Source organism: Sciurus carolinensis, chromosome 11 (genome assembly GCF_902686445.1).
Source record: "Sciurus carolinensis chromosome 11, mSciCar1.2, whole genome shotgun sequence".
NCBI lineage: Eukaryota > Metazoa > Chordata > Mammalia > Rodentia > Sciuridae > Sciurus > Sciurus carolinensis.
In genome coordinates this window covers 66,711,409-66,738,974 of record NC_062223.1, presented here as the reverse complement: position 1 = coordinate 66,738,974, position 27,566 = coordinate 66,711,409, and the positions used below count along the sequence as shown (strand labels likewise).

General features: G+C 35.4%; 1 protein-coding gene across 2 annotated transcripts in view; it reads right to left on the bottom strand.

Annotated features, from left to right (window-relative positions):
- Sbf2 (SET binding factor 2) overlaps nt 1–27,566 on the bottom strand; it is a 456,025-nt gene that overhangs the window by 49,804 nt on the left and 378,655 nt on the right. For both annotated transcript variants that reach the window (XM_047516120.1, XM_047516121.1), the window contains exons 18-26: nt 27,262–27,432; nt 24,759–25,021; nt 22,340–22,512; nt 21,472–21,545; nt 19,269–19,464; nt 15,553–15,680; nt 13,703–13,878; nt 8,765–8,910; nt 6,425–6,620 (exon numbers count right to left, since the gene is read on the bottom strand). In XM_047516120.1, coding sequence (XP_047372076.1) covers nt 6,425–6,620; nt 8,765–8,910; nt 13,703–13,878; nt 15,553–15,680; nt 19,269–19,464; nt 21,472–21,545; nt 22,340–22,512; nt 24,759–25,021; nt 27,262–27,432 — 1,523 coding nt within the window. The remainder of the gene's footprint in view (nt 1–6,424; nt 6,621–8,764; nt 8,911–13,702; nt 13,879–15,552; nt 15,681–19,268; nt 19,465–21,471; nt 21,546–22,339; nt 22,513–24,758; nt 25,022–27,261; nt 27,433–27,566) is intronic.

The window sequence follows — 27,566 nt, the reverse complement described above, 5'->3', positions numbered from 1 at the left end:
CTTCAGGGATGTAGAAGGGAGAAAGGGAGTGAAAGGGGAGGTGGGGAAAAGAAACGGGTGGGAGGAGACAGAGGATATAAGAATATGAATAGTATACTAGCACAGTAATTTTCTAAGACTCAAAAACACATTGGTTGAAGGGGTAAGACATATTTATATTCAAGACTTCATTTCAATTCCTTTATTTTTCTGGGGTTGAGAAGAAAATATGAAAACAGTTAACTTATCCACCAATCTGTAGTTCTTTTTTTTTTTTTTTTCTAAATGAGCATCTTGCAATGATACTGTAGACTTTCACTGAATAACCTAAGTATAGAAAATAAAAATATTACTTAATATTTAAAAGGTTTCTGTGGAACTGAATGTTTCCTTGGACTTAAATACTACTTTTTCTCAACTTGAAATAAGTATTGTAAGATTAGTGGATTAAGGTCAACTTTATGAGAATGAAGAGTCAAATTATCAAAAACTCATAGATCATTGAAACGACAACAGAGAACAAAGCATACCAATATTAGATTGCCTGAGATGGTGAAATGATTAAAAATCAAAACCAATGATTTTTGAATGAAAAAAAAATGTTTAAATGTCACAATGAGTTTAAATACATGTGGATATTTATTTTAAAAAGATTAGCTCATAAAGTTGTAGGATATGATGCTGGGGAAATAAAAAATTTAAGAGTACCTTGTTTTATAGATTAGTAAGTGCAAGAAGATAAGCAGGTTTCAGAGCCATTTCTTTATTTGAAATATTACACTAAAGGGATTTTATACACTCACAACCACTAATATAGCATCTTTTATTTATTTATTTATTTATTTATTTGGTGATTTTTTTATGGTGGTAAAATACACCTAACATAAAATTTACCATGTTACCCTTTGTTTAAATGTACAAATCAGTAGTATAAAGTATATTCACACTCTTATACAACTACCACCAATATTCATTCCTAAAAATTCTAATTCTTTATCTTGATATAAACCAGTGCTGAGAAGATACAGAGGAAATCCAGTTTATGGTCATGAAAATCATTGCTGTCAACTACTTTAGTGAATGCCAAATTAACTTTCCAACGTAACCCACCTTTTAAAAGTCTAGCACTCTTGGTATTCCTAGCACTCTGGTATTCTAGGAAGTTGTAGCCTGTATTTTACTAGTACCAAAAACTTAAAAAAACCAGGCTGTTTACATAATCATTTCTGCAGACTGGAAAGCATTTCCATTATTAGAACTCTCTATTTCTAATTCCACTTTAATGTCTGTTCTCCCCTAACTTGCTTCTAGATACTGTGATAATGTGTGTTAGGTAAGAGGAGTGATGTGTAATGTCTGCCTCAGTAACAGGGGTAGAACCAGCACACTTCTTCACTCCCTGCCTGTCCACTCCTTCCATTGAACCTGAGTACCACACAGATCATGCTGTGCTACATATGGGATCCAAGGTTTTCCTCCTCCCACACATGCTGGAGTGATAGCTCTATAACCCCTGGTGCTGGGGCAAGCAGTGGTGAGACCGAAGACCAGAGAAGGCTACTCTTGGTACCTGTCTCTTTTAGTAATAAAATATACCAATTACCCTGCTACCACCCTATCGTACTTCCCCCAGAGCCTTCAGCTGTAGGCTCAAGAGTAAGCCTCAAGGGATAGACTGGACTTCAGAAGCTGCTGTGGAAATTTTTTTTTTTCTGGTCCTGGGGATCGAACCCAGGGCCTTATGCTTGCAAGGCAAGCACTCTACCGACTGAGCTATCTCCCCACCCCCTGCTGTGGAAATTTTTAAAACAAGGAATAGCTCACATACAAATGCTCCAAACACAAATGAGGTAACACAAAAAAGAAACTCATGCCACTACCACCTATGTCAGACAATGAACCATTACAGCAACCAAGAAGACCCCCTTGTGTTTCATCCCACTCTTTCTCTTCCTTAAAGATTACCTCTCCTGATTGCTAACAATATGAATATATTTTGTCCATTCTGAATTCTAGACAAAAGAAACCAATAGAATTTGTTATCTTGTTGTCTTCTTTTGTTTAACATTGTTTGTGAGATCCAACCCTGTTACTGTATATAGGTTAATTTATTCATTTTCACTACTGTATAGTATATGGTATATTGCTATGTATTTTTCTGTCCTGTTGATTTTTGAGCAGTTTCTAGGTTTTGCTTATTAAGAATAATGTTGCAGGGGCTGGGGGTATAACTCAGTGGTAAAGTGCACACTTATGCACGAGGCCATGGGTTCAATTCTCAGTAGCAAAACCCACAAAAACCCCAAATCAAAAAACCCAGAAACCAAACAACCCCCTCCCCACCAAAAACGTGTAGTAATAATAATAATAATATTGCCATGAACATGCTTGTAGACATCTTTTGGAAGCATAAGTGTATTTCTGTTACAAATTCTACTCTACCTAAGAGAATCTTTAGGTAACAGGTTATAAACATGTTCAGAAGCTGTTTCAATGTTTAGTAGATGCTACCAGACAACTTTCTGAAGTTGTTTACCCAATTTACAGTTCCAACAGTAATAAGTGACTCTAATTGCTCAACATCTTTACTAGCACTGTGTATTATCAGTCTTAAATTTTGACCATTTTGGCAGGTATATATAGTAGGCTCACTGGGATTTTAATTTTTATTCAACTGAAGATTAATAATAGGTTGAGTGTCTTTTCAGATACTATTTTTTTTTTAACTACCAAAATAATCTCTTTGTGTCTACTCAAGTCTCCTCACATTTTCACTGCCTTTTACCCTCTTAATGATACCTTCTGGTGTACAGAAGTTCTTAATTTATCAACTCTTTATGGATAATGCTTTTCCAGTCCTAAGACATCTTTCCCTATCTCACAGTCATAAAGATATTCTCTTACCTTTTAGGAATTTTTAACTTTTCTTTTTTTTTGGGTACAAGGGATTGAATTCAGGGGCACTTAAACCACTAAGACACATCCCCAACCATTTTTATTTTTTATTTGAGACAGGGTCTTGCTAAGTTACTTAGGGCCTCACTAAGTTGCTAAGGCTGACTTTGAACTTGCAATCCTCCTGCCTAAGCTTCCTGAGTGGCTAGGATTACAAGTATGTGCCATTGCACCCAGCCGGAAACTTTTAACTTTTTATATGCAGACCTATATGTCAATGGGGATTGACTTTTGTGTACATTATAAGCTTGGGATAAAGTTTAATTCACCCTCCTGGCCTGCTACCCCCACAACCCACCCAGGCTGGGATTGTGTCTCAGGGGTAGAGCACTCGCCTCACATGTGTGAGGCACTGGGTTTGATCCTCAGCACCACATAAAAAAATAAATAAATAAAATAAAGGTATTGTGTCCATCTACAACTAAAAACGTTTTAAAAAATTAATCCCCCACATAGATATACCTCTACCACCATTTATTGAAAACTTCTTCCATCCATTGCTCTTAAGAGCAACCTTTACTGTAAACCGAGACAAGTATGTTGGGCTGTTGCTATATTCCTTCTTTTGCTCCAATGGTGTGTTTGTACACACCATTGTGTACCTTGTGTACGATCGTATGCAGAAATGCATACGATCTTCATTAATGTAGCTTTATAAAAAGTCTTGATATGTTGTAGTACTATATTGTAAGGCTATCCTTACTACTACTCCTGGCCTTCTGCATTCTTACATAACTCTTAGAATCACCTTTTCAATTTCCAAAATCATTTTGCTGGGATTTTAGTTGGAACTTCATTGAATCTATAGATCAATTTCAAGAGAACTTACGATTATTAGAATATTGAATATTTGAATCTAACTCATGAAATATCTATTTAGAGCTGTAATGATCCTCAATATTATTCCAAGAGTTCCATGAAAAGATCTTGTACATCTTTCATTAGATTTATTCTTAAATATTTAATGTTTCTTATGCTACTGTAAATAATATAGTAAATAACATCATTAAAGTACCAGATAGCATCATTTTAAAATTTCATTTTTCAATGGTTTGGTTTGGGTACATATATGACTACTAGAATGACTTTGTACAAGTAACCTACTTTACTTGTAGATTCCTTCAGATTTTCTACATGTACATTCAGATAATATGTGAATAATGAAAATTTTATTTTTTCTTTTCGATCTTTGTCCTTTCATCATTTGTTTTTCTAGTTTTTTTTTCACTCCCCAGAACCTCAAATGCAACACTGAATAGAAGTGGTGATAGAGAACATTCTTGTCTTCTGATCTCAGAGGAAAAGCTTTTACCATTAAGTAAGTCTTGGCTGTAAGGTTTATAAGACAGATTAAGGAGCTATCCCTTTATTAATTTGTTGAGTTCTTCTTAAAAGATCATAAGTACATATTACATTTTACAAAATGTTTTCCTATATATAAAACCTTATTATATAATTTTCTTTTAAATTTTGCTAAAATAGCAAATTACACTGACTAATCTGCCTCCCTGTCTCCTTCTCTCACCTCCCTGTCTCTTTCTTGCTAGGGAGGAACCTAGGCCCTTTTGTGCATGCCAGACAAGCACTGTTCTACTGAATCACATCTCCAAGCTCACTTTCTTTTTATTTGTTGGTTCTTTTAGTTATATATGACAGTAGAATCCATTTTGACACAATTATGAAAGCATGGAATATATCTTGTTCTAATTTAGTCCTTAGCACCTCTCCTTTCCCTCCCCTCACCCCAGCTCCTGCTCCCTTCCCTCTACTAAACTGATCTTTCTCAGGCTCAATTTCAATGTCAAGTCAGTTCCGTATATCTGTAAAGAAATAAACTCTACTTAGTCTTAATGAATTCCTGTGTGTGTGAAAGGAATCTTTTGTCCTTCTTCTTTATTCCTAGTAATGCTTTATACTTTAAAGTCTACTTTGATGTTTGTATGATGATAGCAGCTTTTGTTTCTTTAAAGTAATGTAAATATTGAAATATTTATAATTATTGATATGAGTCCATCATCTTACTACTTGTATTATGTGTGTCCTATTTGTTTTATGTTCCTTTTTTTTTCCTTTCATGCATTCTTATGGTTTATTTGTTATTATTCCATTTCCTTCCTTCTAATAGTTTGAATGATATATATTATTTTATACCACCATAAATGTTTTTATAACAAGTGCTCTAATAAATTGTCTATTAAGATTTTACTTTGCTTTTGACAGATTGAAACAATAAAAAGAGTCTGTTTTCTCACTGGTAAGCATAATTTTGATAGCAAACTTCCCAATCAGTAGGACATCAGACCCTGACACCACCACTAATACCTATCTACCAAGAGAAATAAAAATTCCACAAAAATTGCTGCATATTCAGAGTCCCAACTTTTCCGGACTTCATGCAAAATGTTTAGCCATAATCTCAAACTATATTCCCAGTTTGTTTTTTCAAAGTTCACACTGGTATTTGTACACTTAAGTTGCCATTTAAAATGATAGAGGGGCTGGGGAAATAGCTCAGTCGGTAGAGTGCTTGCCTTGCAAGCACAAGGCCCTGGGTTCGATCCCCAGCACCCCCCCCAAAAAAAATAAATAAAATGATAGACATTATCTATAGTTTTTTAGGAGCAGCAGGGCTGAAACTAATAGCTACATGAAGACAATTTTCTAAAATATGTACAAGGCTTACAATTTACAAAGTGGTTTTGGAGCTATTTAATCCAAGCAGGAATATATAAATATAAAAGAAAACAACTTACCAGGAGATAAAAGTGACTAAACTTGTGGATGGTGGAATATAGTTTTAGAAAATGTATATTTACATATAGTGAAGAATGAAACAGAGCCTAACAGATTTGAAAAACAGCAAGAGGCATCAAGAATAGAAAAAAGAAAGTGTGTTCATTTACGTTCTTTAATATTTCAGGCAAATATTCTAATTAGGCAGTATAAGAAAGCCCTGCCTATACTTGGGTCTGCAAATTATGGACTGTGGGCTAAAACCAGTCATACCCACTCATTTCTTTAATGTCTACAGTTGCTTCTGTGGCAGAGTTAAGGGCTGCAATAAGAGACTTTATGGTTCACAAACTGAAATTATTTACTCTCTGGCCCTTTGCAGAAAAGGTTTGTGGGTCCCAGGCTTATAGCAGACTTGGCTTGACTTTGCCTATCTGTCTGAGCAAATTCTTTTCTTCATTTTATCTTTGTGTATGCTAGAAAAAATGCAAACTGGGAAGAGAGATACAAAGAAAATTCATAAAGGGGAAAAACACTTTGTCTTTCACCTTCTGACCTAATAGGCACTTTTCAGCAATATAAATGTTTTGAGAATACCAATGAGATCCTTGCTCATGCTGCATAAAAAGTATCTCTTAAATATTTATATCTCTTTTCTGGCACTTTTATCTATCTCTGGATTATGGATGTAAATATACCACTGAAGACTCAAACAGGAGAAAGGAAAGGATTCTTTTTGGAGCCCAGTGACACTTACCTCCGGCACAGCGAATACATCCTGTTGGAGGCAGTAATTCGGAAATACTCTGGTTTTGATCGGGAGGAGCTGCCACTGATGGTTCCCAAACCTAAACGCTGATAATCTCTGAAACAAGCTTTTTCCACCAACTGCTCCATTGTAGACTTCTCTGAGGCCTTCAAGGTACTTGTGGGGAGTTCACTATCATCTGAAACTGTAATGGCAGCAACAGGTTTTTAAGAAATAATTAACTCAAAGTAAAGGGTTCAAAATTTATTATTAATCTTTTTTTGTACTGGGGATTGAACCCAGGGGTGCTTAACTGAGCCACATCTCCAGCCCTTTTTGTATTTCCTTTTGAGACAGGGTCATACTGAGTTGCTTAGGGCCTCGCCAAGTTGCTGAGGCTGGCTTTGAACTCTTGATCCTCCTGCCTCAGTCTCCCTAGTTGCTGGGGTTACAGGTGTGTGCCACTGTGCCCAGCTAGGATTCAAAATTTAATTTTGAAGAGGATGTTTACATTTGTGCGCAGGCATTATGTACATCATAAATTAAATCATGTAACATCTATAAGAAATTATAAATAAGCATGAATTAAAATAGCAGTGGACAGTCAGGAAATGAATAGTAATTCAGGTAACTAGAAAATGTCAGAGAAATAACAGCATTTAAGTAATTTGGAAAAACAATAATTCTGAATTCATTACCCATATTTTCCTATTTTTAATCAGTCTTGCTCATTAATGTCAAACTGCAGTGATTTTTAAATATGACCTTAAAAATACCCAAACGTTGTCAGGAAAATTTGTCTTTCACAGGATCACTATACAAATTCATCATCTGGGTTTCAGTTTACTTTTCAGAGCATAAATTTTATTAGAAATTTCTAGATTAAGTAGAAGTTCACTAGAGAGAAAAGTAACTTTTTTTTTTCCTTTAGAGTGGTATAAAGAAGTTATAGTTTTTTCCCTGAAAATATTTTTGTTGGAGGTGTGGTATACATGGAAAACTCCCTCATAGTTTTGCAATCATGGTTACAGACTTCTTTAAGAGTTCAGATGTGGAAGAATTTACTCAATAATCAAGTATGTTAGGGAGGATTAAAAACAAAAGATATTACTAATTGGTACTGTATGTTCTAACTTAAAAAAAAAGAAAAATCCATGTTAAAAACTGTTTTACTTCTTTACTTTTCTGTTCATTTTTAATGTAAGAGATGTCAAATCAAACTTTTGAAGGTTATGGGAGTATACTCAGAGTACCAGTGTGTGAGGAAAAGATACGGCTTTCTTCCATTAAAATTAAAAGAAAAAAAGATGAAAACCAACAGCTTACTCCTGCAAACATAAGACTTTGTGTTTCGATTTATGTATTTTGCAGTGGAAGATAACCAGGTATTAGTTTTATGTTGGCCTTTAATTTCAGAGGAGCAAAGAGCATTACATAATTTGGTCTTTTGGTGGGATCATTATCATAGAAAAATAGTTTTTTGTTTATTTGTTTGTTTTTTAGAGATAAGGTCTTACTAGATTGCCCATGTTGACACTGAACTCCCGGGCTGAAATGTTCTCCTGTCTTGGTCTTCTCAGTAGTTGGGACTATAGTACATACCACTGTGCCCAGTTACAGAATGTTTTTTGTTCCATGAAATTATAAAAACTTTGAATTAGAAAAGTCAACAAGGATGGGCAGCAGTAATTTTTTTAAGACTTTACATATGACTGTGAGAAGGCCAGGATTCTATCAAATGGTCACTTCAGTAAGGAAATGGTGGAGTGTTAATTCTATAGCATATAGATATTGGGTTAAACAGGAAAAAAAAAATCAGTCAACACAATATTTTCCTACTAGCTTTCTTCTGTTTTCCCAAATAAGAGTTATCTTGATTGCCTAAACTGTATTCTTTTAAATATTTAAGAAGATTTTTTAAATTATCACCTAAGAATTCATTCATCTGAGGTCCCCCATTTTGATTAAGAGGACTCACAAATATGTTTACCAAAAGCCCAGTCTTCAACTTTGAATATTCAATATTTTTATTTCACTATTCTTATTATGTTAGAATAGGCACAGGGGAGTACCCTATGTCCAAATCTCCTATGCGGTGGAGTTTCCTTCTTTCTCCTTTTTATAAGACCCACATGAAAATGGTCAATGTATAAATTTAGTAAAGAAGTATAATTTAACAAAATCTTATCTAAATGACAGAAAATGAGGAAAATGATGTTTTTTCCAGTTCTGAGAACTTGGTATTTCCAATCTTCTTATAAGATCTAGGTTTTTGCATATCAAAGGTTAAATGCAACTACATTTACATAACAATAAAAAACTGAATCATGAAAAATGGTTCTTACATACCAGATACATCATCCTCTTCATTCCATCCAGGACGATTTACTCTCTCTTCCACAATTGTTCCTGTCCTCCTCTTCAACAAATACTGCCTCCCAATTGTCATTTTCCCTGCCCTTTTGGCACCTTTCACAATTGTTTTTGAGAAAGTGCTACAGGTAATAAAATCAAAGAGAATGTTGATTTAATATGAAGATACACCTATCATTTTGACACCCACATAGCTCAAATTTTCTTCTCCATTCCCACAGCCATGTATACAGTCTACAGTATTATACATACTTTGTTTAGCTTCTCCTTTAGATCACCTTTTATGTGACTGTAGACTAACTTCCTGTAAGGCTCCACTGTCATCAGGACACTTAGGCAAAAAGTGTAAGAACTTAAAGTGGGATACAAACTACTTATCACCTAAATCTAAACTTCTTGGTGTAGCTTTTTTGGTCAAGTACAGCCTGAGCCCATTCTGATTCTCTATGCCACCAGTCCCACAAAATCATGCTTGCAGCAGTTTCTCTACATGGAAAGTCAACCTGACTCCTTCTCTGCCAATGAAGCTCTTTTTGAGGTCATATGACAATTACAGTTGGCAGCACTTTTGGCTTCTTCTTTTTTTTTTTAATTGGTTATTTTTGATTATATGACAGTAGAATCCATCTTGATAAAATTATACAAGCATGGAATATATCTTCTTCTAATCAGGACCTTATTCTTATGGATGTACATGATGGTGAGATTCACTGTGGGGTATTCATATTTGTACATAGGAAAATTGTGTCAGATTCATTCCACTCTCTTTCCTTTTTCCATCCCCCCTTTGTCTAGTCTACTGAACTTCTCCCCACCACCCCCATTGTGGGTTAGCTTCCACCTATCAGTGAAAACATACAACCTTTGGTTTTTTGGGATTCATTTATTTCCTTTAGCATGATAGTCTCCATGACTTATTTCCTAAATGCTTTAAGTGTGTATGTGTGGTGTCCTACCTGGGCTTTTACAGGTATAGAAAAAGAATGCTCCCCTTTTGAGAGGAGAAAAGTAAGAAATCAGAAACTTAAGTATTCTTTTGAGAATCAGTTTTAATTAGAGGGAAACTAGGATGTAAATTATTTGGACCTAAAAATATTTTACTTATTCAAATAGCTTTCCCTTTCTTGCTGATAGAAAATACAGAGTATTTATACTCTAGTGAATTAAACAAAGAAGCAATTTCCTCATTAATCAGAGATGAAGATTTTGAGCAAGATTGTTCTTGATTATGTTCTTCTCTGATAAAGAATGGAATTCTTTTTTTGTTTTCTTGTCATTCTGTGAAAATGATAAGGATTCTTTTATTGTCAAACAGATTTAACAGACCATTTTTAGTCACCTTCAATGCAAACCTGAAGATTATGAAATACATTTAAATGCAAATAATCCAGTCGACAAATGGACTAAGGAAATGAATAGACACTTCACAGAAGATCTACAAGCAATCAACAAACATATGGAAAAATGTTCAACATCTCTAGTAAATCAAAACCACCCTAAGATTCCATCTCACCCCAATTAGAATGGCGATTATCAAGAATACAAGCAACAACAAGTGTTGGCGAGGATGTGGGGAGAAAGGTACACTCATACATTGCTGGTGGGGCTGCAAATTAGTGCAGTCACTCTGGAAAGCAGTGTGGAGATTCCTTAGAAAACTTGAAATGGAACCACCATTTGACCCAGCTATCCCACTCCTTGGCCTATACCCAAAGGACTTAAAATCAGCATACTACAGAGATACAGCCACATCAATGTTCATAGCTGCTCAGTTCACAATAGCCAGATTGTGGAACCAACCTAGATGTCCTTCAACTGATGAATGGATAAAGAAACTGTGGTATATATATACAATGGAATATTACTCAGCCATAAGAATGATAAATTTATGGCATTTGCAGGCAAATGGATGAAATTGGAGAATATCATGCTAAGTGAGATAAGCCAATCTCAAAAAAACAAAGGACGAATGATATCGCTAATAAGTGGATGATGACACATAATGGGTGGTGGGAGGGGTTAGTGTTAGGGTTAGAGTTAGGGTTAGGGAGGGGGGTGAGAATGGAGGAAGGAAGGACTGTATAGAGGGAAAAGAGGGGTGGGAGGGGTGGGGGGGAAGGGGAAAAATAACAGAATGAATCAAACAACATTACCCTATGTAAATTTATGATTACACAAATGGTATGCCTTTACGCCATGTACAAACAGAGAAACAACATGTATCCCATTTGTTTACAATTAAAAAAAAGGAAAAAAAAAAGAAATACATTTAAAGTAACTATTGGGAATCATAAAATACTAATATTTCCTAAATTAAACCTACTGTAAATCTTTTAGGTATAACTTAAACTGAATGATATTTCTGAAAAAAATTTTCCAGCTAGAGCGGTAGCCTTTGTTTCAAACACAAAGGAAATTCTTTCTTTCTTTCTTTTTTTTTTTTATGGTACCAGGGATTAAACCCAGGGGTACTCAACCACTGAGCTACATTCCCAGTCCTTGTTTAATATTTTATTTAGAGACAGGATCTCACTGAGTTGCTTGGGGCCTCACTAGTTGCTAAGGCTGGCTTTGAAATCAAGATCCTCCTGCCTTGGCCTCCTAAGTTATTGGGATTACGGGTGTGCACCACCTTGCCAGGTTCAATTCTTACAATTTTAAATTGCTATGTATCTCTTGCAGCTGAGACAACAGGTATGATACAGTTACATATTTCTGAAACTAATATAAATATACATAATTCTGATAGTTTGTATAGTATTTCTAAAACACTATGCCAAGCATTCTTTCTTCCATTAAGGACTGGGATAACAAACATCACAGGTAGGATGATCTGTGACCCTGAGGTGTCGAGATAATATGCTTTACTTACTGTTATAAATCTTTAGGAAGTTTTCATGCTTTAACATAGCATATCTTTTTATCTATGGCTCCCTTCATTTACCAGGTAACACAGAAAACTGGTGGTTAGCTATGCATTTGGGAAAATGACATACTGTTGGGAACCTCAAATCTTCCATAATCTCCAATCTACTTCACTTTCAGGCAAAAAGTCTGCAAAGCTCATTCTTATATGTAATTTTACTGGCAGATGCCCACATTCTGGGTGATTAATGGTGAATGAAGGAAAAATTTAGCTTCTATATTTTATCACTAAGAGTAGGGAATTTTAAATCAATTGTTATTTTATAAGAGCTGAAATTAAGTTTCAACATTGATTCCTAAACATTTTCATTAGAAAATAGGGATTCATATGACAATGCAATGCCTGATCTTCGATTGGATCCTGAAGCAGAAAACAACAACAAAAAAGTAGCTATAAAGAGTCATCAGCAAATCTTGAATACAGACTCTGGATTAGATAAGGGTTTTACATTAATTACATTTCTTTCTTTTTCTTTTTCTTTTTTGTTTGTTTTTGTTTCTTGGGCAGTGCAGGGGATTGCACCCAGCGGCACTCTACCATTCTAACAGCTACATTCCCAGATTCTTTTATTTTTTATCTTAAGACAGGGTCTCTAAGTTGCTGAGGCTGGCCTCAAATTTATGATCCTTCTGCTGCAGCCTCCTGAATTGCTGGGATTAAAGGCATGCATCATTGTACCTGGACACATTTTTTGGTTGATTACTGTACCTAGGTGATATGAGATAATGTCTTTTTTTTTTTTTTTTGAGAAAATGTATACTGATGTTCAAGGATAAAGGGGCATTTTGTATGATAACCCAGTGGTCAAAAATTATACACAAAATATGCATTACATATACACATAGCTGTTGTATGTGTATACAATACATATGTATGTATAATATATATGTAGCTGTTTTATCAGCTGCAAGAAAGATGCAACAATTTAAAAATTTCAAGAATTGCCTTGAATATGAAAAAAAAAAGGCTGTCACTCTAGCTGGGAAAAATTTTTTCAAAAAATACCATTGGGCTGGGCATTGTGGTACATGACTATAATCTCAGTGACTCAGGAGGCTAAGGCAGGAGGATTGCAAGTTTGAGGCCAGTCTCAACAATTTAGCAAAACCCTGTCTCAAATAAAAAAAGGACTGGGGATGTAGCTCAGTGATAAAGAACCCCCGGATTTGATCCCCAGTACCAAAACAAAAACAAAACAAAACAAAGAAACCCCAAACAATCACCACCACTACCACTACCACTACCACCAAATAAACCCAGTAAGTTATACCTGAAGTAATTTTACAAGTGTACACCACACACACGTACACCACACACACACACACACACACACACACACACACACACAAAGAATGAATATAACCCAAATAGAAACCACTGGTTAATTTGGGTAAAGGATATAAAGGAATTCTTTGGACTACTGTTATAAATTTTCAGTAAGTTTAAAATTATTCAAAATAAAGTTATAAAAAAAGAAAAAATTAAAGACTCCTGTCTGTAGATCAAAAATCAAAACTGTCCACTCAGTCTGGATATTAGTAAAAGATGCAAGGACTGCTCTTCACAGGCAGTTTAAGATTAATATGGAATGAGGCTGGGGTTGTGGCTCAGTGGTAGCACGTTTGCCTAGCATGTGTGAGGCCTTGGGTTGGATCCTCAGCACCACATAAAAATAAAATAAAGGTATTGTGTCCACCTACAACTAAAAAAAAATTAAAATATTAATATGGAAAAAGAAAATAGAATTCACATTCTAAAATGCATCATGAGCAATGGATATGATAGTCAAAGTTTCTTACAGTTTTTAAGATTTTCAAACCTGTTACACATATCAATGCTACTCTTCCATAGTTTGATGAGCTTGGCCCAATGGTCTTTACAGAAATCACAAAGAGCAATCATTGACACCTTGACACAAAGGATAGGTCGCTTCCTTTGCCAATCAATTACAGAAGAGTTGAAATTAAGAGACCAGTCTTTCTTCTTACCGAAAGGAAGTGTTCTTTTCCTTCTGCTTGGGTAAAATTATTTGTGGGGTAGTTTGTCCAGCAGCAAAAGCGAAGGTGCTAAAGATGGACTGAGGATAACGGAACTTCATTAGCTGTTTCTTAAAGATCTCTACTACTTCCGGACTGACTTCTTCATCAAATGCTACTTTAATCAACTAGAGACAAAAGATTAAATATATCAGAAGCACTATTTCCAGGTAACTACTCCCCAAATTACTTAAACAAAACAGAACAAAACAAAATAAAACAAAACAAAACACCCAGAAAAAAATAACAAAACTAAATGGCAAGACTCTGGAGGTTGTAGGGACTCTAGATAATGTACAATATAGGTTTTTAATTTGAAATTGAAAAAAAAGGTCCAGAAAAGTTTACTTGTCATGGATGGTTAGTTGGCAAGGAAAATCAGGTTTTTGAAGCTGGGTTTCTTTAAGACTATCTTTTCTGTCATGGGATGGGGAATAAACTTGTTTGTTAATGGTTGAAGTAGCAAGTATGCTCTTTTTATTTTTCAACTGCTGGTTCTAGATAGGGAAGTTGACCTATTAAGGTCCCTTTGTACCTAGAGATTCATCAAATCTAGGGAAAAAAAAAAACTAATTATAGTCAGTTTGATTATAATCTTAACCAGTATAGACAGTGTCCTTTGGCAGTTGGAATAGTTAGTTTTCTTGGGTGATGTAAGGTCTGGAGTCTAAAGATCAACAGTCTCACAGTTCATGAGATGATCATAGGAGGTACTATAGAGGGCTCCTGGACTAGAAGAAATGAGGTAAGAAATGGAATCCTTAGTAATTTGCTAAGTCAGAGACAAGGCATGAAGAATAGGAAAAATGAAAGATTTACAGACTGTGAACTTTGAAAAAAGAAGAAAAACTAAGAAAAGATTGCTTCTTCCAGAATTTGGTTTGTATCAGTAGTTCTATAAGTTCTGATATGTTCAGAGTTCCCTGGAAAAATCCATGCTTTATCAGGGGTTACTCAGTAGTAACCAATAGTATACTAGCCCAAGCTATACTTAAGTGTTTTACATTTTCCATAGAAGAGCCAGCCATAGGGCATTTCTTCCTGCAACAGATGCTAGAGGAATTGATTTTTATCTAAAGGTTTTATCAAAAGAATCCAGGTATAACTTGGCAGAGAAAAAGAGCCACCATGTGTCTGAGTTTCAAAGAACACTAAAATTTGAAAACCTGTTGATATTCTGAGTGGGCCAAGGGACTCATAAATTGAAGGGTTAAACTATGAGTTTAGTCATCTGAAGATTACTCTCCCAGACACTCTAATCCCTTATCTTTTGCATGACCACAGAGTAGCTACAAGAATCATAGAAAACTTTTTTTTTTTTTTGGTACCAGTGATTGAACCCAGGGGCACTTCCTGACTGAGCCATATCCCCAGCCCCCACCCCCCCTTTTTAAAATTTTTTATTTTGAGATGAGAGTTTCACTAAGTTGCTTAGGGCCTCACTAAGTGCTGAGGCTGGCTTTTAACTTGCTACTCTCCTGCCTCAGCCTCCTGAGCTGCTGGGATTACAGGCATGCTCCACCATGCCTGTCCACAGAAAACTTTTGAATATTAAAAGAATGGCTTCCTTTCTTAAGATGGGTTGAGCATAATTAATCCAAAAATATGAAATTGAAACACTCCAAAATCTGAAACATCAATGCTCAAAAAAGTTTTGGATTTCAGAATGATTTAGATTTTGTATTTTTGAATTAGGGATGCTTGACTGGTAAATGCTAAGCAAATATCCCCAAATTCAAAATGTTTCAGAATCTGAAACACTTCTTGTCCCAAGCATTTCAGACAAGATACCAAACTTGTACCTGAAAAGATGCTGATGTAATCTGCAGTCCTTCTTGCATGTTCTGCTGTAGCTGGTTCTGCATTGTGATTTTCTTTTCCTTGGTGATAGAGGCAATGGGAAAGCTCCGTACAACTGTCTGTTCACCAACTGTAGGAAGATAGGACACAGACTCAGTAACAACACTTTATAATTCATGTCTAGAGTCTCTGCAGAGGACAATACCCAGGAATGCAGTAAGAGAAAATGTCATGATTCGAGAATCTCACTATATTTTATTGCATGGTAACTCATTCCTGAGACACAATCCTTTCCCAGAATGAGTGAATTGTCACAACCTATCTCCCCTCATTCTATCTCTCCAATGTACTGTGTGCCACACAAGATCAGTTGGTTTAAGGCAGTCTTACAGGAAGCATATGTCTTATACAGAAAGAAGTATCTGTAATTAGTGACAAGACATCCAAGATATTTAATGTAAGGATAGAGCAAAAGAGAAGATTTTTAAAGTTTCCATATGTGCAAAGGGTACTGTATTATGAATATACATTTTTGGAAGATAGGTTAGAGTTAAGTCCAAGATTTTTAGGAGTTTAAAGATTAAAGCAAGAATAGGATATCAACTACCTGAGGTTATGAATATGAGAGTCTAGAAAAGAAGCAGCCCTCACAAAGTCTCCTTGGACAGCTTCTAGTTCCCTAAAAGAGGAGAATCACATGAAGAATATAATAATGTGTGATTAGCTCCTAGGTTGGAGGGAATAGATTATTCAAGAATTCAAATATTTCAGAAAAGGAGATGATCTTTGAATGCCAGATGAATAGAGAATGATTCTTGCAAGAAGTGGGAGTGAAAGCTTTGAAGAGAGTGTAGGATTTGGATTTGCAGAGGGGAAGAAGGAGGACATTATAAGCAGTGGAACAGAACAGATAACATAATAGGAACAGTACTGAATAATGAATAAGGTCTCACAGCTAGAAAGAAAAAGGGGTAGGATTTAAACTAGGTTCATTTGACTTTCAAACCTGCATGTCCTCCACTACCCCTGCCCTCCATCCCAAGGCACTGACCCCACGTACATTTCACCACTAAGCTACATCCCCAGGCCTTTTTAAATTTTGAGACAGGGTCTTGAACTTGTTATCTTCCTGCTTCAGTCTCTGGAGTGGCTGGGATTATAGGTGTGTGTCATAATTCTGGGTTTAAAAGAATAAACATATATTGAAATTATATTAAATTAGAAATTTATAATTTTTCTGATAAAAATAACTTTTTTAAAAAGTGAAATTCAAAATTTGAATGAACAAAAATAAGAGAATATAAGATTTCACACTAAGACTGACTTTGTTTTCTTTAGAAGAAATGTTACAGCAATTGAAATGACCACATAATTATCTCATGTTTATACATCTAAAATGTACATTTATGGGTATTAATCTCATAAGTCCTTATATAAAAAGTGGTATGTGCAGGTTGGGCATTCCTAATTTGAAAGCTGAACTAGTGATCAAAAATTTTGGATTTTGGAGCAATTTTTGAGTTTTTGGATGAAGAATGCTCAACTGATAAAGTCTATTGCAATCTTCCAAACTGCAAAAAACTCCAAAATCTGAAATATTTCAGATTCCATGCATTCTGGATAAGTGATACTCATTCTGTACTCAATATTTAGTTTCTTTTAACAAATATGTTTGCATTTAAATGTAATTTATGGACAGCAACATGCCAACAGGGCTAAGAAATTTTGCTTCTTTTTTCACTTTTTTCAAATAAGCACAACTATTTCTATAGTTTTATCTTTTTGAATTTTATGAGCTTTTTGTATATTATGTGGTAATCTTTTTTAATTTTTAATTTTTTTAGCTGTAGATGGACACAATACCTTTACTTTATTTATTTTATGTGGTGCTAAGAATCAAACCCAGGGCCTCACACATGCTAGGAAAGCGCTCAACCACTGAGCCACAATTCCAGCCCAGTAATCTTTCATGACCAATATACTAAACCATCTTCATTCTATCCAGTTTAGAAATAATCCAACTGTAAAGATTTAAAGAAGGGTACATTTTAGAGGTAAAATAAGGAATGACTCTCTCCTATAATATTGTTGGATTAATCAGATAAAACACATTATTATAGGTTGAACTGTGTACTTCCAAAATTCATTTGCTGACACTCAGAGTACTTCAGAATGTGACTATATGTAGAGGGAGAGCCTTTAAAGGGGTGATAAAAATTTTAATGACTATACATTTTTTATATCTGAATTTCATTGTCCAACAAAATACATAGTACATAGTGCCTACTCATCAAATGCTACTGAATGAATAATTTCAGACGAAGAAGAAACTTTTATGGCCATTTAACCCAACAGTGTTCTTAATTCTCAATATTTATCACAACCATTTTTGAGAATTAAGAAATATACAGATGTTCCAGGTGGGTGCATGCCTGTAGTCCCAGCTACTCAGAAGAATTCTCAGTTTTAGGTCAGCCTCAGCAGCTTAGCAAGACCCTGTCTCAAAATGAAAGAAATAAAAAGGTATGGGAATATAGCTCAGTGGTAAAGTTCCCCTGGGTTCAATCCCCAGAACCACTAAACAAATACACAACCCACCCAAAATAATAACAACATCAACAACAACAACAAAAAACTAACAAGAAATACTCAGTCTCTCCATTTCTACTCTTTAATTGTTGGAGTATGGGCCTCAAAATCTTTCCTTTATTTTTTCAATTTAATTTTATTTTTTGTGGTGTTGGGGGTTGAACCCAGAAGTTTCACACATTCCCAGTACTAGAAATTTTTTTTTTAAGTTTCCCAGATTAATTCAAATATACAGTCAAGGTTGAGAGCCCCCAAACTGTCACCAATGAAAGCACATTTCCCTAATTTTATAAAAGAGAAAAATGAAGTCTAGAGAGGTTAGGTGATTGACTTAAGCTATCAAGATTAGTCAATAGCAATCCAGACCTGAGCTTTCTCACTTGAGTCTTAACAGTTTTGCCCCAAACCTAAGGCATTTTTCCCCATCAATAAGAATATTTTATGTAGAGGCTACAGTGATTTTTAAGAAGATAATGTAGATTAATTATGGAGAGATTTTCCTATTCCTTTCTAACAGAAAAGGCTATACAGAGTAGTAGACAATAGAAATAGATGTTATGAGAGTTTAGTGAGTAGAAGAGAAGTTGTCTGCTAAGAGGGAAGCAGGATTAACTGAAATGGGATAAGAATGAAGTGGATTAGTGAGTACTGTAGAATCCTATGTTATTTAGCACATCTTTCCACAAAGGATCATAGCTTCATGGTTTACTGTAAGAGTCAGAAAGCTGGGGCAAATTACATATTATGAATCTAGATACTGTGAATATTCCTAGGTCATAATACTCACCTCATGAAATTATAATCACCTCAGCAAATGAACCCTTGATTTACTGGTTAGAAGACACTCTTTATTCTTCAAATAAAATCTATTATGTAAATTATCATTAACTTTGACAGACAAAAGCATCCTCCAAAATAACTGTATGGCCAAAATCATATTCTAGATTTGAAATGATCTGCAATCACTGCACAGAATGAAAACTTCCTGTGCCCCATAGACATGCATGTTCTGACAGCAGGTTGGGATATAGCTCAGTGGTAGAGTGTTGCCTAACATGTGCAAGATCCTGGGTTCAATCCCTAACACCACACAAACAAACAAAACATGATCTGAACCTATGAGTCATACCTAGCTGGTCATGGGGCGTCCCTCTGAAGAGAATTCTGTACGTGGTGAGGAATAAGGCTCCTTCTGCTGGCAGGAGCTGAGGGCCTCCAAGAAGACCTCCAGTGGCTTCTTCTCTGCCATCAGGATCCAGCAGGACTCGAAGACCTTCACACACAATTTCTTCTCCAGGCAGTAGAGCAGGTCTAAGAATCTTGGGCTAACAACAAAGAAAGTATTTTAAACACAAGTCATAGGGTTTTCCAACACTTAGACCAAGGTTATATTTTTATTTATAGACCTAAAAACCTTGAGCCAGATTTCCTAGGTAGCCAAATGAGAAAATAGATTTGGATTTTTTATTGGTGGAGGGGTACCAGGGACTGAACTCAGGGGCACTTGACTACTGAGCCACATCCCCAGCCCTATTTTGTATTTTACTTAGAGACAGGGTCTCACTGAGTTGCTTAGTGCCTTGCTGTTGCTGAGGCTGGCTTTGAACTCCTGATGCTCCTGTCTCAGCCTCCAGAGATGCTGGGATTACAGGCATACACCACTGTGCACGGCTGAAAATACATTTGGGAAGAGGCAGAAGTTAAGTTCTGTATCCAAGTGTCAAATCATTCCAGCATTGCTTATTCACAGTAAAATCACTGGGAAGTAAGTCATATGTTTGACATATCCATTCAATGGATCATTTTTCTACTTAAAAAAAAAATGACAGAGATCTCTACTTATTAATAGCAAGGTGCCCAGAAACACTGTTTTTGTTTTTTGTAGTGCTGGGGATTGAATTTAAAAAGCCTTGCATATTCTAGGCAAACACTCAACCAACTGAGCTATATCCCTAGTCCCTGGAACACTAAGAAAAGCAAGTTGCAAACCAGTTGCATATTTTAATCTAGTTTTTTAAAAATATATTTTAGTTGTAGGTATTTATTTTATGTGGTGCTGTGGATTGAACCCAGTATCTCACACATGCTAGGCAAGTGTTCTACCACTGAGCTACAACTCTAGTCCTATGATCCCATTTTTGAAAAAAGAAAAACATTGCAAAAATATAAATCAACTTGTTAAAAGTGGTATCATGGTTAATGGTGGAGGTAGGAACAGGGTAGGGAGGACTACTGGAGGACTTTCATTTTGAACAATGCATGCTTCTTTTATGCTTAAATTTTATACAAAGAGCATTATTATGTTTGCAAACTGAAAAACAAATACTTAAAAAAATGATGTTTTTAAAAAGACCTATTCTTGGCCAAGTAACAAACATTTATACACCTTGAGAAATCTGGACTCAGTATCCTTTATATAAGGAACTACATGTTTCATTCTTCTGAAGAGATCAGAACACAGAAAAAGAAAATGAATGTCTACTATATTTTACTAAGTGATAAAAACTATACAAATCAGCACTATGCTTTTTGTTGGCTCTAGGAGGCTTAAAGCTAATGTAAATGTAAGTAATGATTACTGTCTTAAATTTCTGATACATTATTTTTTCCTATCTGGCTTCTGATCTCTCTTTAAATTTATATTTAATAGTTGTTTTTATAAAATATTTTTTGATTGTCAATGGACATTTATTTATTTACTTATATGTGGTGCTAAGAATTGAACCCAGTGCCTTACACATGCTAGGCAAACACACTACCACTAAGCCACAACCCAGTCCCAATAATTCTGTTTTATAAGCAAGAGGGTCCTAAACCCTAGTCCAGAGACTGGTGTCAGATAGCTGCAAAATAATCATCTGGGAAGCAGATTTCCAGGCCATGTCCCAGGGTACTCTGATTCCAGGAGGCTAAGTTGAGTTCAGGACTCTGAATTTTTAATAGACTTCCCAGCTGCTTGTGATGTACAGTGGAATTGAGTGCTTTTATAATTGCTTAAATTCCTTTTTTTTTTTTTTTTTCTTTTTGAAGTAGGCAGGGCATAAACTCTTGGGTTGGGCTTGGAAGTTAGAATTATTCATAATTCTGTGTCCTTATACAAGACTCAGAAAGAGGTTATTAGTGCTCTTTTGTTGAATTCAAGAAAGGATACTATTTCCACTTCAGCATCCTTTTTATAAGGTTCCACATGACAAACTCCTCTGCAAGTTTAATGTATTACCAGAATTGTATTTGTAAGAGGTTAGGAGAAGGTAATTTCTGGAACACAACTATTGATGCTGATTTTGAGAAGAGATGCTGCACTCTGAAGGGATGTAATCTGGAACAAATACCTTCTGTATAGGTGGAAGTCTTCTACTTTCCCGATGCACTGCTTCTAGGGTCTCAATGTGCATAGCTACAATTCCTAGGAAGAGTCAGAGTAATCAAAATGAAAGAGCACACAAGTGGAATTAAAACTAATCAAAACTATTTTTAAATTTAAAACTAATCAAATTTTTGCAGTTCCTCAAAAAGTTAAACAGAACTACCATATGACCCAACAATTCTACTCTAAAGTGGATACTCCAAAGAACTGAAATTAAGTACCACAAGATTCTTCTATGTGAATATTCATAATAGCATTATTTACAATATCCCAAAGGTAGAAACAATGCAAGTAACCATCAACAGATGAATAGGTAAACAAATCTGGTAAATCCATACAATGGAATATCATGTAGCCATAAAAAGGAGATGTAAGTTCTGATATATGGACAAACCTTGAAAATGAAATTCATTAAATAAATGAAATAAGTCAGACACAAAGATTGAAATATTGTATGATTCCACTTATATAAGATATCTAGAATAGACAAATTCATGGAGATAGAAAGTAAATTAGATGATATAGAGGACTGGGGAGTGGGGAAACAGGAGTTTTTGCTTATTGCAGTTCTATTTGAGGTGATGAAAAAAGGTTGGAAATAGTGGTGATGGTTGCACAATACTGTGAACACAATTAATGCCACTGGATTATATACTTAAAAATGGTTAAAATGGCAAATTTTATGTTATACATATGTTATTGCAACTTAAAAATATTAAAAAAACAGAAGATAATAACATGGGTAGACTATATGTAGACAGGTATTACAGGTTGTATGCTGGAACTCGATTATCTCTAATATTCTGAATCTTTAATATTTGTAAAGTGATTACCTGGTATCATGCAATGAAGGCTCTTGATGTGATCCTGAGTAACTCCACTTTCTGTACAAACCTTGTCAATAAATCGAGTAATGAACCGCACAACAGAGTTGGCAATGTCATTGTTCTCTGAATCTTCAAACCCACTCTCTGTATCATAGCTCTCAGCTACACTTCCTGCAATACTAGGAAAATCAAAGGTAGAAGTCACAGTCAGTACTCAAATGCAACAAATGACAACTATGTCAATCGATTTACAGAGCAACTAAAACTTGCTAGAAGTAGGAGGGGGTTCACTCCACTCCATGGCTTCTTTATTAAAGACAGTAATGAAACATGATGTTCTACTTGCCTACCTTTGGAAACTACTGTCCAGCATTATCCTGTAGCATTTGTTTCTGTAAGGAATACCCTCTGTGACTCTCCCAAAAGGATCTCAGGAACCACAAAAAATTAACAGCGACTCTTGCACTTATTATCTGTTACCTAAACCTTCCAAAATAACTTGTTCTCTCAAGTTAATTACTACATAGAATCAGACAAAGTAACGTGGCTATCTTTGGCAACTGGGGAACATGTACCCTGGAAGGCGGAGTAAAAGAACTACTTTTAGCAACTTGCACATTCTTCCATAAGGAAGAACCAAACTATCCTATGATCCTTTTTTTTGCTGGCATTTCTCTCTCTTGAGTGAGTCACAAATCTTTGGGTCACTTTGAAACCACCACTCTTCTGTATGTGAAAAAATCATGCAGGAAGAGAGAACAAATTTGAAATGAAGCAGATATGAAAGCTCAATCCAAAACCAACCACATCAATTGAAAAACTATTAAAGTAAAGCTAAGCAGAAAATGTGGCCATTGTATCATCCCAAACTATTAAAGAACTTAGATGCTTTTGCCACTCACTATGCAGACCTTGAGAGATCATAGTCAACTAATGACAACTTCAAAGAAAAAGGAAAATATAGTTATTGACAGTCATAATGGAGATCAACTTGAACAGCACTGGGAGATAAAGCTGAGACACATTAAGGAAGATCTTTAAAAAATCAAGCAATTGAGTGCAGAATTAATGAAATAATCTGTGAGATTATGAGCAGTAAAGGAATGTGGAAGCATCATTTCAGAAAGATTCTTGTGGTAGTAACTACAGCAAGAGAGGAATGAAACAATGAGATAAATCCTAAAAGAGAAGAATGAAAAAATGAAACAACTAAGAGACTATTATAATAATTATGGCTTGAAGTAATAAGGGCCTAGGCTATGTTGTTCACATAAAATGACCAAAGGATGAACAAGAACCTTACAGGAAGAAATAAAGAGATCTGAGCAGATGACTGTATGTGCAAAATTCTGGCTCCACACTGTCTAGCCGAACAGAAACTCTGAGGTGTTTTTGAGAAAAAAAAAAAAAAAAAAAGTGTCTGGATAGGAATATTCAGAGTTCAGGGCCAAAGAGTTAGGCCTTTGAATGAACTTTCCAACAGAGTGTGAAGAGTACTGGCAGGATTGAGAATGGAAAGAGAAGAGAAGCTGCCTGAAAGAGTCAGAGAAGAGGGATTCAGGAGAGCTAGAAAAACCACCAGGAAGCTGCAACATCCAGCAATAAAGACAGAAAAAGGGTAGTATTTTACTACTGTTCAGGTGATTAGTTCATTTATTCATTCACTTAATCATCTACTCATTCAATATTACTGAGTACTTACTATATGCAAAGAAGTTGAAATATAGCATTGAACAAAACAGACAAGAAATAGACAATAAGCAAATACAAGAAAATAAATCAAATTGTGGAAAATGTCACAAAAGAAAAATAAAAGCATGGTGGGAGATGGAGTGTTAGAGGTGATACTTAAGATAGGGAAGTCAGGAGAGTCTCTCTTGGTAGGTGATATTAAGCTAATACCTAAATAAGGGTATGATTCTTATGGCTATTTCAGAAAAAGTATGATGAAATAACAAATATAAAGGCCCTAAGGCAGTACTATGCTTGGAGAATCTGGGGTTAGTATGAGTACGTGAACCAAGTATTAGCAGGCTGGTTGACAGAAGAATGATAGGAAATAAGATCAAAGCTTATATAGTCAGGGTCCTGTTAGGTCCTGCAGGCCATGATAAAGACTTTGGGTTTTATTCTCAGTGGTATGGGAAGTCACTGGAGGGTAGAAAGGAAGGCACGATTGAGCACATGATTAGGAAAATTCCACATACAAGTTGAGGTAAAGAGAAGAATATGTGGGAGAAGGTTAAGAACAGTAGGATGAAGTAAAGGTATTTTAATAGAAGAAAGCTGAGCTGAAGATGGGGGAAAATGGTTAATTTTTGAAATAGGTACAATATTTGCCCAAAATACTTTATACTTTCTGCTAAGCCAAGACTGGCCCCAACAACAGCAGAAGGAGGGTCTCTGTGTCTCTACTTTCCAGTACCTGTTTGTGACAATACTGTTGCTCCCGCTCTCCCAGTCACCTGGCGCTGATGCCCTCAGGAGCTTGTTTTTACTTGTGTCTAGTGGAACTAGCAGGTTGACCATGAGGTTTGCGAAGTGAATGGCCTGACTGAAGACGGTGCTCTCCTCATGTTGCACTAGCTCCTGCTGAGTTGATTTACTCAGAGTAGGCCAGAGGCGTAGCTGCTCGGCTGCCAGGTCCATAGCTGTCTTCTCCTGATATTGGTCATCAGGAAGCTTATCCTAGAAAAACAGAGAAACAAGACAAAGAAGAACACCCATCAATTCATATGAGCTTTAAAAATTTAGATCTTCTCTTTGGAATATTCTATGTTTCTATATATTTTATCAGCATTCACTATTTTTGACAAAAATACCATGCAAATATTTAAAAATCAAGAAAACTGTCTTAAAAATTAAGAAAACATCTTCTATCACATATTAGCAGCAGAAATGAAAACACAAAACCAAAATATAACAATCAATACAAAACAAAACCTAGTCTTTAGAACTGCGCAACAGACTTAAGGCAGCAGAAGCAAAACACAGATGGATGTTTCTCATTGCTAAAATTTCATTGTATTTATTTATCACAATGGTCTCATCCCTTTTAAGCTACTAGTTACAATAAACTGTTGACCTATAGTTCCTCCAGTAGCATTTGCTAATACTCTGTTTTTTCTGCTCTTTGGGAGAAGATGGATTAACCAAGGTCACAAAAAATATAGCTAATTTCCTTGTAAATGTGGGAGTCAGGCACTATCATACACACAAGTTTATAGGTGACAGTGGAATTTTTAAGAGGGATTCCTAGTTGGCTGAAGAGTTAAATAATAAGAACAGTGATTCACATTTTCATAGCATTTTATAGCTCGTGAAGAACAATTTGGCATACCAGGCGGATGTCAATGCTATTTGTTCTTATATTAAATAACAGACCAATACTATATCTAAAATAATATAAGGCACAGAAATATTTGAATACTACTGTGTAGGTTCTGTTAAGATTCTAAGAATCACCAGGCATGGTGGCGCACGCCTGTAATCCTAGTGGCTCAGGAGGCTAAGGCAGGAGAATTGAGAGTTCAAAGCCAGCTTCAGCAAAAGCGAGGCACTAAGCAACTCAGTAAGACTCTGTCTCTAAATAAAATACAAAATAGGGCTGGGGATGTGGCTCAGTGGTTGAATGCCCCTGAGTTCAATATTCGGTACTTCCCCATCACCCTGCCCCCCCCCAAAAGATACCAAGAATCATTTATTTTATATTCTATCAAGTTAATTTAAAGTGGAAAATGATGGAAAGGATCAGTAGTGATATATTTGCCCAGTAAGTAGAGCTAAAAATTAACTGTTAAGTGAATCAAAATTGATAATTAGCTAATTTTTAGGCTGCTTTAAGTTCAATTCATGAGGATGATAACTTCTAATGCTTATTTTTTAGAGCTGGAGATGTACTTCAGTGGTAGTGTTTGCCTAGCATGTGTGTGAGGCCATGAATGGGCTACTGGTACCACAAAAAACAAAACAAAACAAAAAAAAACTCTGAACAAATAAAACCACTTATTTACTATGTTCCAGGTACAAGTATTAAACACTAAAATCTTAACAATAATCATATTTATTCATTTTGCCAATGAGAAAATAAGACACGGAGAGGTAATATGACTTGTCCCATACCAGAGAGCTAGTAAATTTAAAAATTTCAGACTATATAAACTACTTTTTCGAATTATAAACATTTTTAAATTCATTCTTGAAAAAATTATATGCTATTGAGATATACAGAAACATATAGAATATTCATAACAGAAGACTTAAATTTATTGCTGGCATATTTGTAATCAGAACTATTTAATTTTTTTAAAAAATATTTTTATTAGTTCTTGATGAACCTTTATTTATTTATTTTTATGTGGTGCTGAGAATTGAACCCAATGCCTCACACATGCTAGGCAAATGCTCCACCACTAAGCCACAACTCCAGTTCCAGAACTATTTAATTTTATATTTATTTTAGAGTCAATTAACTATTTTCTTCTTTGCTGCCATCTCACCTCCTTCCTTTCTTTTGTGGTGCTTGGGATCAAGCCCAGGACCTTTGCAAATGCTAGGCAAGCACTTTACCATTTGACCACATGGCCCAGTCCTAGAATAAATTAACTTTAATTTGACATTTCTTCAAGGAAGTTGCACAGAGACTTATACTTTGATATATTTTAGGTTTGTTCTTTCTATTCGCTTTCCTATAATTGTTTCCAAAGAATTCTTATTTATTAAATATGATAAAATAATTATAGGGCTAGTATTGGGAAGTATTATTGAAAAATATGCCAGAAATCAACAAAAGAAAGACACTCACCACAGGGTTCTCTAAAGTAAATCTCAAATACACTAGTAGGAAATGACTAGTTTTGGAATATTCAAGTAAGCATTCTTAAATATCAGAATCCTAGTATCATACAAGTACCCTTCTTTTCTCTTACCTTTTGCTTCAGATATAAGGTATGATTGTCTTCCTTTGCTGAGAGATACAGGGAGCGAACCTGTTCTTGCACTGCATTGTAAAAAGTTGTCTCCCAAAACTGCTGATTTGTCCAAATGGGATGGTCCTGCACACAGGTGTAGGCAAACTGGCTGACTCCAGGGGCTAGTTTCTGTAAGAACACACAATATCTATCACCTTGTGGCTGCTAGAGTTATGACAGTTCAGAAGTTCACAGGTGCCACAGTTAATTGGAGAGGTGATCAAAGGATTTCTCCAAAGGTTTAGCAATCAGTATCTTACTCA